Source organism: Pseudopipra pipra, chromosome 18, assembly GCF_036250125.1.
Source record: "Pseudopipra pipra isolate bDixPip1 chromosome 18, bDixPip1.hap1, whole genome shotgun sequence".
NCBI lineage: Eukaryota > Metazoa > Chordata > Aves > Passeriformes > Pipridae > Pseudopipra > Pseudopipra pipra.
The window spans coordinates 7,031,725-7,043,482 of record NC_087566.1 but is presented as its reverse complement, the minus strand read 5'-3'; the positions used below and the strand labels follow the sequence as shown (position 1 = coordinate 7,043,482).

At 56.7% G+C, this 11,758-nt stretch overlaps 1 protein-coding gene across 4 annotated transcripts in view; it reads left to right on the top strand.

The window, feature by feature from the left end:
* Positions 1-1,558: 1,558 nt before the first annotated feature.
* Positions 1,559-11,758, top strand: part of SEZ6L (seizure related 6 homolog like) — a 36,884-nt gene continuing 26,684 nt past the window's right edge. For 3 of the 4 annotated variants that reach the window (XM_064674848.1, XM_064674847.1, XM_064674846.1), the window contains exon 1: positions 7,076-7,166. In XM_064674848.1, coding sequence (XP_064530918.1) covers positions 7,091-7,166 — 76 coding nt within the window. In that variant the 5' untranslated portion in view covers positions 7,076-7,090. Of the gene's footprint in view, positions 1,952-7,075; positions 7,167-11,758 lie in introns of those variants that run through there. The other variant, XM_064674849.1, reaches the window with a different exon arrangement.

Sequence of the window (11,758 nt, the reverse complement as noted above, 5' to 3'; positions counted from 1 at the left end):
GAAGCGGGGCTGGAGTAGAGGGGGAGCAGAGCAGGCTGCTCTTGCTCTGCCACAGATAGCTTTGTTCAACCAAATTAAACCTCTGAGCAGGCGAGTCCCACTTGGATATGAAAATGACAGTGTTAAATAACACACTGCACCTCTCAGTGATTTCTCTCTCTTCCTCATTTTGTCCTTCTCGCGCCTGCTGCCCAACTGCTCCCAGCTGGCTCTGGCTCGGAGTGACACGGGGAATGCAAATGACCCTCTGCCTGCTCCCCAGCATCCCCAGGCTGCTGCCTCCACTCCCAGCGGTGTCGGTGGAGGAAGGAGCTCAGCAAAGCCCAGAAGGGAAAACGGCAGCAGGATCAGTCTCCGTGTTTGGACAGTTCCTTGACTTGATGTGTTCTGCGTGGTGGCATTGGTAGTGACACCAGTGTGTGATGGTTGTTGCTGAGGTAACGGGATCAGTGTAATTGCTCTCCCAAAGGTAGCGGGGACTTCTCAGATGGCAGCATCAACAAAGTGGCTGTTTGGGGGAGAGACTGCGCTCTGTCTCGTGCTGTTTGACACTCGTGTCGTGCTTTGTGACATTGTCCTGGCTATCTGACTTGACAGGCGTAGAGGCCGGGAGGACCAGGCAGCTCTCACTGGGAGGTGGTTTACAGTAAACATTTCAGGGCAGGATTTGGGATTTCAAGAGAACGAAGCCTCCGTTCCTGTTCTTATCAAAGTCAGTGTAATTACACCGTGTCCCCTGATGGGCTCAGGAGGGGCCTGCTGGGAGCCCTGGGCTCACAGCAGCTGCTGGTGGCCTGGGTAGGAGGACATGCAGGACCAGACCGGGCAGAGGGCCCCATGGTCGAGCCCACGGTCCCCTCTGTAGGCAAGGAGGTTGTGGAGCTCCAGGGCCAGGTGCTGAGCAGGGACTGTCTGTATGCTGTTTCTTTTGCCACAGGACTGAGGACATTCCAGTGCTCACCCACAGCCACAGTGCCAGTTCCACATTACAGGGGACCCCGAACAACACCCACAAACTGTGAGCTCTTGTATACCTAGAGCCCCTGCCCCACTGAGGTCAGGCAGGTGCAACTCTCTCCAAGCCAGCCTTGGCTGGCACTAACAGCAGGACCAGACCTCAGTGTGCCCCCCCAAGGGGGCCATAGGGCCTGTATCAGCCTTCTCATAGCACCACTGCCCTACTCACAGTCTGCTTTTTGGGAGCCAGAGGGCAGGGAATGGGGGTAGGTCTTGCCTTGAGGAGGGAGGTGAGAGGAGCTCTGGGTGCTGAGGGGAGTTTTGGGTGCTGAGCAGAGTTGGGATACTGAGAGGGGCTTGAGATGCTATGGGGGGCTTGGGGACAAGGGACAGTGAGACCATACGAGAGACTGGGCACAGGCTGAGCGGGGGCCTGCAGTAGGGAGCACTGCCCAGGTTAGGGGGGTACTGGGGCTTTTGGAACCAGGGGGAGCCGGGGGGCATGCAGGAAGCCACGGGGGAACCGTGTGACCGAGGATGCTGTGGGGAACTGTCCCCGGGAAGCACAGTGGGTCGGTGGGGCTGGGGTGAGCGGCGGGGGGGCTGCGGGCGGGGCCGGAGCGCTCGGCGCTGCGCGGGGGCCGGGGCGGCCGCCGGCGCCCTCCCCCGCCGCTCGCTCCGCTCCGCTCCTCTCCGCTCCGCTCCTCTCCGCTCCGCTCCGGTCCGCCCTCCGCCGCGCCCGCGCCCCCGCGCCGGCTCCGCTTCGGCGGCAGCGCCCGCCCCCGCCCCGGCCCGGCCCCGCTCGGCGCGGCGCGGCTCCGCTCGGCTCGGATCGACGCGGCCCCGCTCCGTTCAGCTCGGCTCGGCTCGGCTCGGCTCGCCCAGCTCGCCCCGGCGCGGAGGCTCCGCCGCGTCCGCCGCAGGATGCCGGGGCCCCGCGGGCTCTGCCTGCTCGCCCTGCTGCTGCTCGGCACCCCCGCGGCCCCGCGCCCAGGTAAGCGGGGCGGAGCGGGGCGGAGCGGGCCGGGGCTGCGGGGCTCCCCGGGGCCCAGCGCCTCCCGGCTCCGGGGAGTGGGCACCGCCCGGGGCGGCGGGATGCAGCCGGGACGGGGAGCGGGGAGTCGGACCGGGAGGGTCTGCTGGAACTGGCCGTGGCATCCTCGACCGGGAACCCCTAGCTTCTGCTGCTCCTGGGGCCGGGGTGAAACTTCTGGCATTGCGGGGGAGCGCAGCGGCAGCGGCAGCGGGGCCCGGCGGGACGCGGAGGCTCAGCACCGCGGGGCGGACAGCTCCCACCGCCCGGGCCGAGCGGGGCCGCTCCGGGAACCGCGTTCTAACGGGGAACCGAGGGCTAAAGGGGCCGCGGCCTCCCGGGAGCCGTGCCGGACCCTCCGCCTACCTCCCACAGGGAGGCAAGCCCGATGTGTCCGCAGTCCTCTGTGTGTCCCCAGCCCCCGGGGTCCCTCCAGCCCTCACTGCCAAGTCCCCACCGGTGTTCCTGTCCCACCGTCTCGGGCTTGCAGGGGGTGGCCGTGAGGGGGTGTGTTTATCCAGGGGCTGCATGTTCATTCCGCGTGTGTCACGTTTCCACGCAGACCCGCTCCCGCTCCCACCGCCGCGATGACAGACCTAAGAATAGGCTCTGGGACGTGCTCGCGGGTGACTTGGCAAAGTCATCACAAACTCGCGCGGGGCTTAAACATTACAAAAGTGGTGCCTGTATCCGGTCCCTCGGCACTGGTGGGGTGTTGGGATGAGGCAGTTGGGCTTGAGTGTGTGTCCGGATGGGGTTACCGGGGCGGATTGTTCAGTGGGAGAACGGGAGAGGCTGGTGTCTGCCAGTGCTGCAGTGTGTGCGGGGCCCGAGGCTGCCCTCCAGGGCTGATGGGGGGTTTATAGCAAGGACGACCAGCTCCAGGTGTCAGGAATGTTGTGCAATGCTGCCTGCCCTCTTCAGTCCCTGTTCTCATGTTCAGATTGCATTGAATGACTTTGACTTTTTGGCCTTAAACTCAGCTCTCTAGACAGGGATTGTATTACAGAATCCATCCTTTCTGGGCAGCAAGACAGAAATGAGCATAGAGGATGGCATTTCTCTCTCACCTGCATGGATTTGTGTTCTGCATATGGACATGCATGTATGTGTGGAGGAATCAGATTCAAAGTCCCTGCCAGTCCTGGCATCCTGTTCCAGCATGGGGGCACAGAGAGGTATGCTCCTCTGGTTACACAGACACTCTGGTCCAAGCTGATGGTGGGTTGTGAGTGCAGTGATGGTCCCTGAGCCCCCTGGGGGGGTCTGGAGGAGCTGGGAAGCAAATCCATCAAGCAGAAGCCCAGTATGGGGCTCACAGCTCCCACACTGCCTCGTGTGTTGGAGGCAGAAGGGTTGCCCCAGTCCCATTGGGAGCATCAGCAGGCAGCCCAGCTCCCCGGGAACAGGATTTGCCATGATCTGCCATAAATCTAAGGATAGGAGAACACAGCGTGCCGAACTCCTCTTTCCTTGGCAGAGAGGGAGCTGATAAATTGTTGACCCTTTACAAGGTTTGGTGAATTATTGCTGTAAAAGCTCAACTCCTGCCTACACAGCCTGGAGCCAGCGGTGATGTGGCAGCTCTGCCCATGCCTGGGAGGGTTGTTGATCTGTGTGGAGAGGGACACAGTTAGGGCCCAGACCAGCAAACCATGCTGTTCTCCAACTTGGGGGGGGAGCAGGATCAGACCCTGCAGAGTCAGATTGCTGTGCTCCATCTGCTGCTCTTTCAGTTCACGCTTTCAAGAAACAACCAATTTCACATGACTTGCACCCATTGGGTGCTCGGCTGGTGGCTTTTGGTGCTCTGCACTGGTGAAGCCATTTAGATCACCAGAGAGGAGGTGTGAAAGCCTCTCCTCTCCTCTCGGCATCCGCTCGCACCCACCCACCGGCACAGAGCGGAACAGGCAAGACAGGCACGTCTCTCCGCAGGGACTCGTGCCAGGAGGCTCCGGGCAGCGGCGTGCAGGGAGCAGTGGCGTGCAGGGAGCACGGTCACCAGCGGGGATATTTGTTTAGCATCGTGAAATGATGCAGAGGGCAAACATGGGGCGTGTGGGCAGCTGTGGGCAGAGAGGGCAATGCTGCCTGTGCTGCCCATGCAGTCTCGGGCTGGGACCGACCCCTGGCAAAGTCTGGTCACTGGGCATGGCAGGGGCACAGTCAGACCCCTGGGAGATCTAGGATTTCTAAATATACCCCGTTTAGGGTGTCCACTAGAGGCTGTGACGAGACCAGCAAACCCTTCCCGAGGCTGCGGTGCCGGGAGCAGAAACGCAGCCAGGGGTGCTGAGCTTTGGGCTCCTCTGTAGCCTCGTGATCTGTGCCCTCCCTTCTCCGAGGGGTTTGGGCACCCCCAGGCTGGCTGTCACAGTGCAGCAGCAAGGCACAGAGATTCCTTTGGCCGTGTGGTGAGCGCAGCATCACGGGAGGCTGTTTCCAGAGAATCAGGTGTGTCCAGCAGGAAGAAAAACTGAGCGTGAACTCGGCAAGGGCTGCAACAAGTGCACGGTGAGCTCTCGCTGCAGCACCCCGAGCAACGAGATAACGGCACAGGGCCAGGCTGCCCGCGGGCTCTGCGGCCGGAGATGTCGGGAATGGGGATTGTCTGATGGAGAGCTATCAGAGGCCATGGCAAATGGCTCCTCTTCCTTCTCTCCTCCTTGGCAGAAAGGACAGGGAGAGCCTGGACTAGGAGCAAATGAAATTAGTCTCTCTTAGCCGTCTGCTTCTTCCGTATTTCTTGCCATTATGAATATACAAAGATGCCATTTTAAGTATAGTTTTCTGGATGTCACAGTGTCACAGACATTTCCTTCTGTACATTTTAAACTTTGTCCTTGAGGGATCTGTACCAGGATTTGGGGCTGAGGAGGCAGGCTGCACACAGCTGAGTGTGCTCCCTTGGCATCCAGAATGCCAGGCAGAGGTCTTGGAAACGCAAACCATGTGAAAAGGGAAGTGCCGAACAAATTAGTGTGTGATCCAGCCCTCAGAAGTCAGATTGTGCTGGGTTTGGAAGCTAATGGATAGTACGTCACAGATGAGGCAGAGGGGTGTCAGGGCATTGCTGGGCAGGTAACGTGGGCATCAAAGTCAGTAGGTGTGAGTATGGCCCATCCTGCCAGCAGGCAGGGATGTTCCATGCTCAGTGCCAAGCACTGGGGTGCTTTGTTATCCCATTCTGTACAAACAGTTGTTTTTTTAATGAAATGAGCTTTGTATGATTAAATAAGATGCAGCTTTTGATTTGGACTACAAGCAGCCTCAGAAATCCGTGTATTTTCCATCCTCTGTCACTGCGATGAGTGCAGCTGCTTCCAGCAGGCTTTGGGCACAAAAAAACTCAAAACAGACTAACCTTCTGTGACAATCCAAAAGTTATTTACTTGATGTGATTTTATTTTTCAAATATTTGAAAGCGGTTACTGATCAGTAAAATACACTCCAAGGAAATCCTGTTACAAAACACAGGCTCTATTTTAATTAGCATGACGAGGGCGACACGGCTGGAACTGGGGCCTGCCACCGAGTGCATCTTTCAGGAGCTCAGAGATGTCTATAGGAAACACTGCGTGAGCACTGGCTTTCCAATTTTCCAGTCCATCAGGATGGATTTACACTCTTGTCAGGGGTATGAAATTGCTGAATTCAGTGCTGAGAGTTTTGTAGCTTTAACCACTTGGTTTGCCAGGCACAGGGTGCTCTGTAAGATGGGGATGTGTCCGTCCCTGCTCTGGCCCCAGGGACCCACAGCTCTGTGGGGGGTCACCCACTGGATGTGTAGGGGGACACTGGCACCTCAACAGCACCCAGCCTCCTGACCCCATCAGGGCTTGAGTGGGGTGAGCACCAGGATGAGCCACACCAGTGTGGAGTGTGGGGGCCATGGGCAGTACCCGACCATGCCCCTTCGTGAGGCACCACAGGGGCTCAAAGCCAGGAGAAACCTTGGGGTGCAGCTGGTGCCAGCCCTGGCAGAGGGGATGGGGACACGCCACCCCCCAGCTGGTGCCCCCCAAAACAGGGGGCAAAGAACAGAGTGGGGGAAGGCTCGGGGGGCTGTCCAACGGGAGGGAGGATTTGGCATCTCTGACTCGGGTTGCTGCCCTTCAGCTGCTGCTCGTAGCTCTATTCTGCACTTTCCAGAGCCCTTCCCAAAAGGACCTGCTTCACAGGATCACTTTTTCTGCTGATGCACACGTGAGCAATGCTGGATTGATGGGATGCAGGGAGCAGGTCCACATGGTGCAGGTGCCTCAGCAGCTCTCACTGCAGCCCCAGGTCCAATGCAGTGTCAGGTAACTCAGCCTGCATGAGCCTGGAGAAGGGAGAAAGATTTTGCAGCTGGAGTCATTCCCACTGAGGTGCTCAGGGAAGGAAGGTGTCCTTCATTCCAGGGACAGGCCGCCAGCTCCTGGCTGTCTGTCTCCTTTCACAGCTTGTTAACAGACAAGTTGTTAAGGATGTTCTCGCTCTGTCCCATGGGGCTGGTCCCGTTCTATCCGCATCCTGCTCTATCCACATCCTGCTCTATCCATGGATAAAAATACCTGCAAAATGGAAACGGCAGCCACAGAGAGGAGTGAGAATATGTGAGAGAAAGAGCCCTGCGGATACCAAGGTCACTGAAGGAGGAGGACGAGGAGGTGCTGCAGGTGCCCGTGGTGCAGCCCATGGTGAGGCAGCTTTGCCCCTGCAGCCAGTGGGGGTCCACAGGGCAGGAGAGATCCACCTGCAGCCCATGGAGGACCCTATACCGGAGCAGGGACCCCGTGGGAAGCCCATGCTGGAGCAGGTTTGCTGGCAGGACTTGTGACACCCTGGGAGACCCACGCTGGAGCAGCCTGTTCCTGAAGGAGTGACCCTGTGGCAGGGATCCATGGTGGAGCAGTTCCTGGAGGACTGCAGCCTGTGGGAAGGACCAACACTGGGAAATTCATGAAGAACTGTCTCCCATGGAAGGAACCCCAGGACTGTCTCCTGTGTGAGGGTGGAGCAGCTTTGGTGGGCACCCAGCATCCCTCCAGTGCCAATCCAGAACATCTGCAGGGTCACCTGGGATGGTGAAGAAGGGAAATAAATGAACTTCCAATGCTTGCAGCGACCCCCTTTTCACTCAGCTCTGTTGTGTTTCAGACTTCATCCATAAGGATTTCCAAAATCAGAGGTGATCCATGGAGCTGGGCAGCTGGAGGAGCTAACTGGAGCCTGGGACTGAAGGGGCAAAGCTGGGAGCAAGGGAGACTCATTTTCCATACTGGAGAGTTACATGTTGTGGATTTCCATTAGAGCCCATGGCATTGGCTCATACCCAAATGCAAGCCTTGGTTATCTCTGGCTTAGATCCCTATGCCTGGGGGATGCTTGAGCAGCCATGGCCAGTGCCTGGGTCCTGGCACAGTTCTGGGCCCCCTGGCAGCCCCTGGACCCCCAAAAACCAGGTGATGTCAGGAAGGAACTTCCAGGAGCTGTAAAAGTGGGGCTCAGCTCGCAGGGAGCTCCACCAGTGCTTTTGAGAAGATATTATTCCTGGCCCCGTGTCCTCCTTAGATGACATGGATGTAGGATAACAAGCCCTTTGAAGCGTGCTGCTGGGATTTAGTGTCACGCTGTCACAGCTGTGGGAGCTGCACTGAGCCGTAACTCAGGGATCCAGATGAGTGTCCTCGTCCTGGCTGCAGCCAGAGCCCATGGGGAGTGAACAGGGGCACGCAAATCCAGCCACAGGGGTGCAGAGGGGAGTGACAGCCCCCTGGAATGGGGATCCTCTGCTGCATTGCTCTGTCCCATGGTGCCAGGGGGGTCAGGGCTGTGGGTACATGGACATAGTGCTGTTCCCAACCTTTGCTCGGGAGGGACGGTGTTTCTGAGGTGTTGAGGAGCTGCTTTCCCTTCTGTTCCCTCTTTTTGCTTGCTGGAGCTCCTGCTGGTGGTGCAGCTGCGGCTGGCATGCTCCCAGAGCACAGCCCCGACTCAGCCATCTCTTTTTTTATTCCTTTTCCTCCTTTTCCTTTCCCTGGGAAGAGGCCAGGAGAGCAGCTGACCAACCCCGAGCGCTGGCTGAGCCTGGCGCTTTCCTGACACAAAGTGAGGAGGCTCTGCCTGGATTCCCAGATCTGCAAGGTTAAGTGCAGAGTTATCCAGACCAATCTCCCCTTTTCCAACCCCAGGATCCCATTCCTGCAATAGGTGTTTAACCCCCAGAAAGCCTGGCAGACTGCCCGCAGGGGTTTGGCTCTTTGTTCCTTCCTAGGGGTGAGGGCAAAGCACCCCAGGACAGATGGCTGCAGCAGGAAGGTGCGAGGAGACTTCATGGAAGTGAAATCCAAGCTTCTGGCAGAGAGGAGGGATCGTATGAGCAGCCTGGCCACTCAGCCCGGCTCCGAAGGCACGATTCCAAGTGCAAAGCTTTAGTCTGGGAAGGAAATTTGGTGCCAAATGCAAAGGCATCCAAAACCTGAAGCACGACAGAAGGGATAACTGTGGGGTGGATCCCGGAGCAGCGTCATCTGCTCGGCAAGAAGGATTCTCATGTCTCACTGTCTTGCACAGCGGTGTGTGATGTGCCAAAACCAGGAGCTGAGGGGCCAGGAGTGTCCTTGGGAGGGCAGCTCTGCAGGGTGACCCCAGGGAAGGGACAGCAAACCTGGTCCCTGGGGCTGCCAAGGGACATTTGGTGACGTGCTCCAGCCCTTGCAGTGGTCAAGGGCACCACTGCGGGGACCTGGCACAGAGGGCAGGAGTGGGCAGGCAGGCACAGGAATAACAGGGGGAGTGAGGGAATGTTCTGGAAACCGGTCAAATCAGGGCAATTTCAGAGCTAGTCAGAATGGCTGAAAATATTTAAAATTCAAGAGAGAATCTCCATCTGACTTTTTAGGGTGGATTAATGGAGCATGGCAACATTTTGTGGATGAGATGCTTCATCTCGGGTAGAGTGGTGGCTGGGGGACAATACTGAGGACATTACTTCTGATGTCCCCTCTGCCACCCTGCATCTCTTCCATGATGATGGGGCTGCACAGTGATCTGCAGAAACAGGCACTGCATCTCCTGATGCTGATTTGAGTGCAATTTCAGTAAAAAAACAGGCTACTCCTGACAGTCCTGAACTTCCATTTGCAAGGATACAAAGTCCCTAAATTGACAGGCCACTCTGGCATGAGCCCTAAGAGCTCCCAGTGCACCCAGTACACCAGCACATCCCCTCCCACCACAGGATCTCTGCAGACACAGCTCACCAATGTCCTCGTGGACATGTCTAATGTCCTGAGAACATCCTTAGAGACTTCAGACCATTCCCAACACTGTTGGGGTTAATCTGCTCTGGGGCAAAGGGGAAAGATCCTGGGGCAACACTTTCCAAAGCAGCCACCCACTGCAAAGCCACCCCAAAATTTGGGGCCCCAAGACAAGGAAAAGCTCCTTTCCAGGGTACACAGCCCCCACCAGACAACATGTTTCCCTCCACTCCTTATCACGCATCCATATTATCCATGCAGCAGTTTTTAAACTGCTGCTGGACACTATATTTACATAAATATGTGAGCCAATGAGGTCTAAAACCCTGGTGAGCTCTAAATGGTGAATTAGGTTTTTGGAAAGAGGATTTTATCAATTTACTGCGAGTGCAAATCAACAGCAGAATTTACAAACCCATCAAAAAGCGAGGTGACAGTTTGGAATTAATCCTCTGCCCCAGGCACACGATGTACCTCCACAAACATCTCCCAGCATAAATATATTTGAGAAATAGTGAAGGAAAACGTAACTCCTAATGCCTGTGCACGCTGGCGGCAGCGGGAGATGAATGGAAGCGAATGTCATCGGGAAGGTGCTGCCGCCTCCTGCTTTATTTTTATCCAAGACTCAGTCTCCAGCCTCCGCTGAGGTATTGCAGTTTGTGCCAGAATTTTCCCCCAAGAAAATTTCCCCAATAATCTCTCTTCCTCATGCATTCTTTAAAAAAAAAAAATAAAAATTAAATTTAGTTCCTCCACACACCCACCCCCCAAAACAGCCCCCCCCTCCGCCTCCATCCCACCCCCTCACCCCATCCCCCCGCTTGGAGCAGCCCTGGAGGCAGCATGTCCTGGGGGGACGAGTTTCTGCTTCCCCCCCAGATCGGAGGGGGTGGGGCGTGGCTGTGGCTTTGGGACAATAACTGGCACCGTTGGGGTCACTTGCGTGCTGATGGTTTCAGCGGTCAGGGATTTCCTTGGATCGTGGGGATGCTCCGGGTACCCGCGGTCCTCTCCTGGGGGGAGCCGAAATCTCTGGCGTCTGCTGGGCAATGGTGCTGCTCCTTCTATAAGGATGGAAACCAGCTTTCAGCGTTCAAACCCAGTGCAGCATCCTAACAGGCACAGACATTCCCATTCCTGCTCCTTCTGGGCCCTTGGAGCTGCATCTCACACAGCAGAATCCGTGCTCGTCGTCTGGAGAGGGGCTTGGGCTGCTCTGCTCTCCCCTAGAGGTTCAGAGCTGCCACGGAGATGAAATCAGTGAGGCAATATCAAGTAAAAGCCAAACTTTTCAAGCTTTCTAATCACAACTAGAAAGGCTCCTTTTCAGCTTTTGTTTCCAGCTCACAGAGGAGCCCGTGGCTGCCAGCGGCGAGATCGCTGGCTTTGTTGTGGAGATGACTGTGAAGGACACAGGCTGTGTTCCCATTTAGGAATGCATTGAGGCTTTCTTGGAATTCATTAGGAAAGGTAGGGAGGGAAGGGTGCAGCAAAACCAGAGTCCTTGCAGCTGCAGCCTGCTCCCCAGGGGCAGGGCTTTTCAGTTTTTCCGCTGCAAAATGTCTTTTACAACATCTAAATTCGAAAAGGGTTCCCTTCCTCTGGTTGGGGTTTATCTGTAGCCTTCAAGGAAAGGGAAGCTGCACCTCCAGCAGCCCAGATGGTTCCCCAGCACCACTGAGCTGTGGTTCCAGGCAGGACCCCCAAGCCTCCTTCCTTGGATCCATCTGATATGGCTGAATGGCTCTGCTAGAGCTAAGCATGGAATCCTGAAATGGTTTGAGTTGGAAGAGACCTTAAAGATCATCCCATTCCACCCCCTGCCATGGGCAGGGACACCTTCTGCTAGACCAGGTTGCTCCAAGCCCTGTCCAACCTGGCCTGGGACACTGGGGCAGCCACAGCTTCTCTGGGTAACCTGTGCCAGGGCCTCACCACCCTCACTGCCAGGAATTTCTCAATATCCCATCTAACCCTGTCCTCTGGCAATGGGAAGCCTTTCCCTCTTCTCCTGTCACTCAAGGCTCTTGTCCAAAGTCCCTCTCCAGCTATCTTGGAGCCCCTTTAAGCACTGGAAGAGGCTCTAAGGTCTCCCTGGAGCCTTCTCTTCTCCAGGCTGACCACCTCCAGCTCTCCCAGCCTGGCTCAGTAGCAGAGGGGCTCCAGCCCATCCACTGGCAGGATGAGGCACAGGGTGACTGTGACTCGCTTTCCTGGTGGGCACATTGTCACCCAAAGGCACAAACTGAATTGAGTCATAGCAAACAACATCTCTTGGAGTGGCTCAGGTATCCCATCAAACTTCCATGGGGGAGGGCTGTATTTTTCCACATTTCCACTCCACATGCATCAAACTGGCCTCAGGAGCAAAGCCTTTCTTAAATTATACAGCATTGCATCCTTGATCAAAACAAGAAGCCTGAGCACATGGCAGAGGCAGGAACCTGCCTAAAGTCAGGGCTACGATCCCGGAGTCAGAGTCACCTCTGAAACAGGGGTTTAGCTCTGAAAGTTC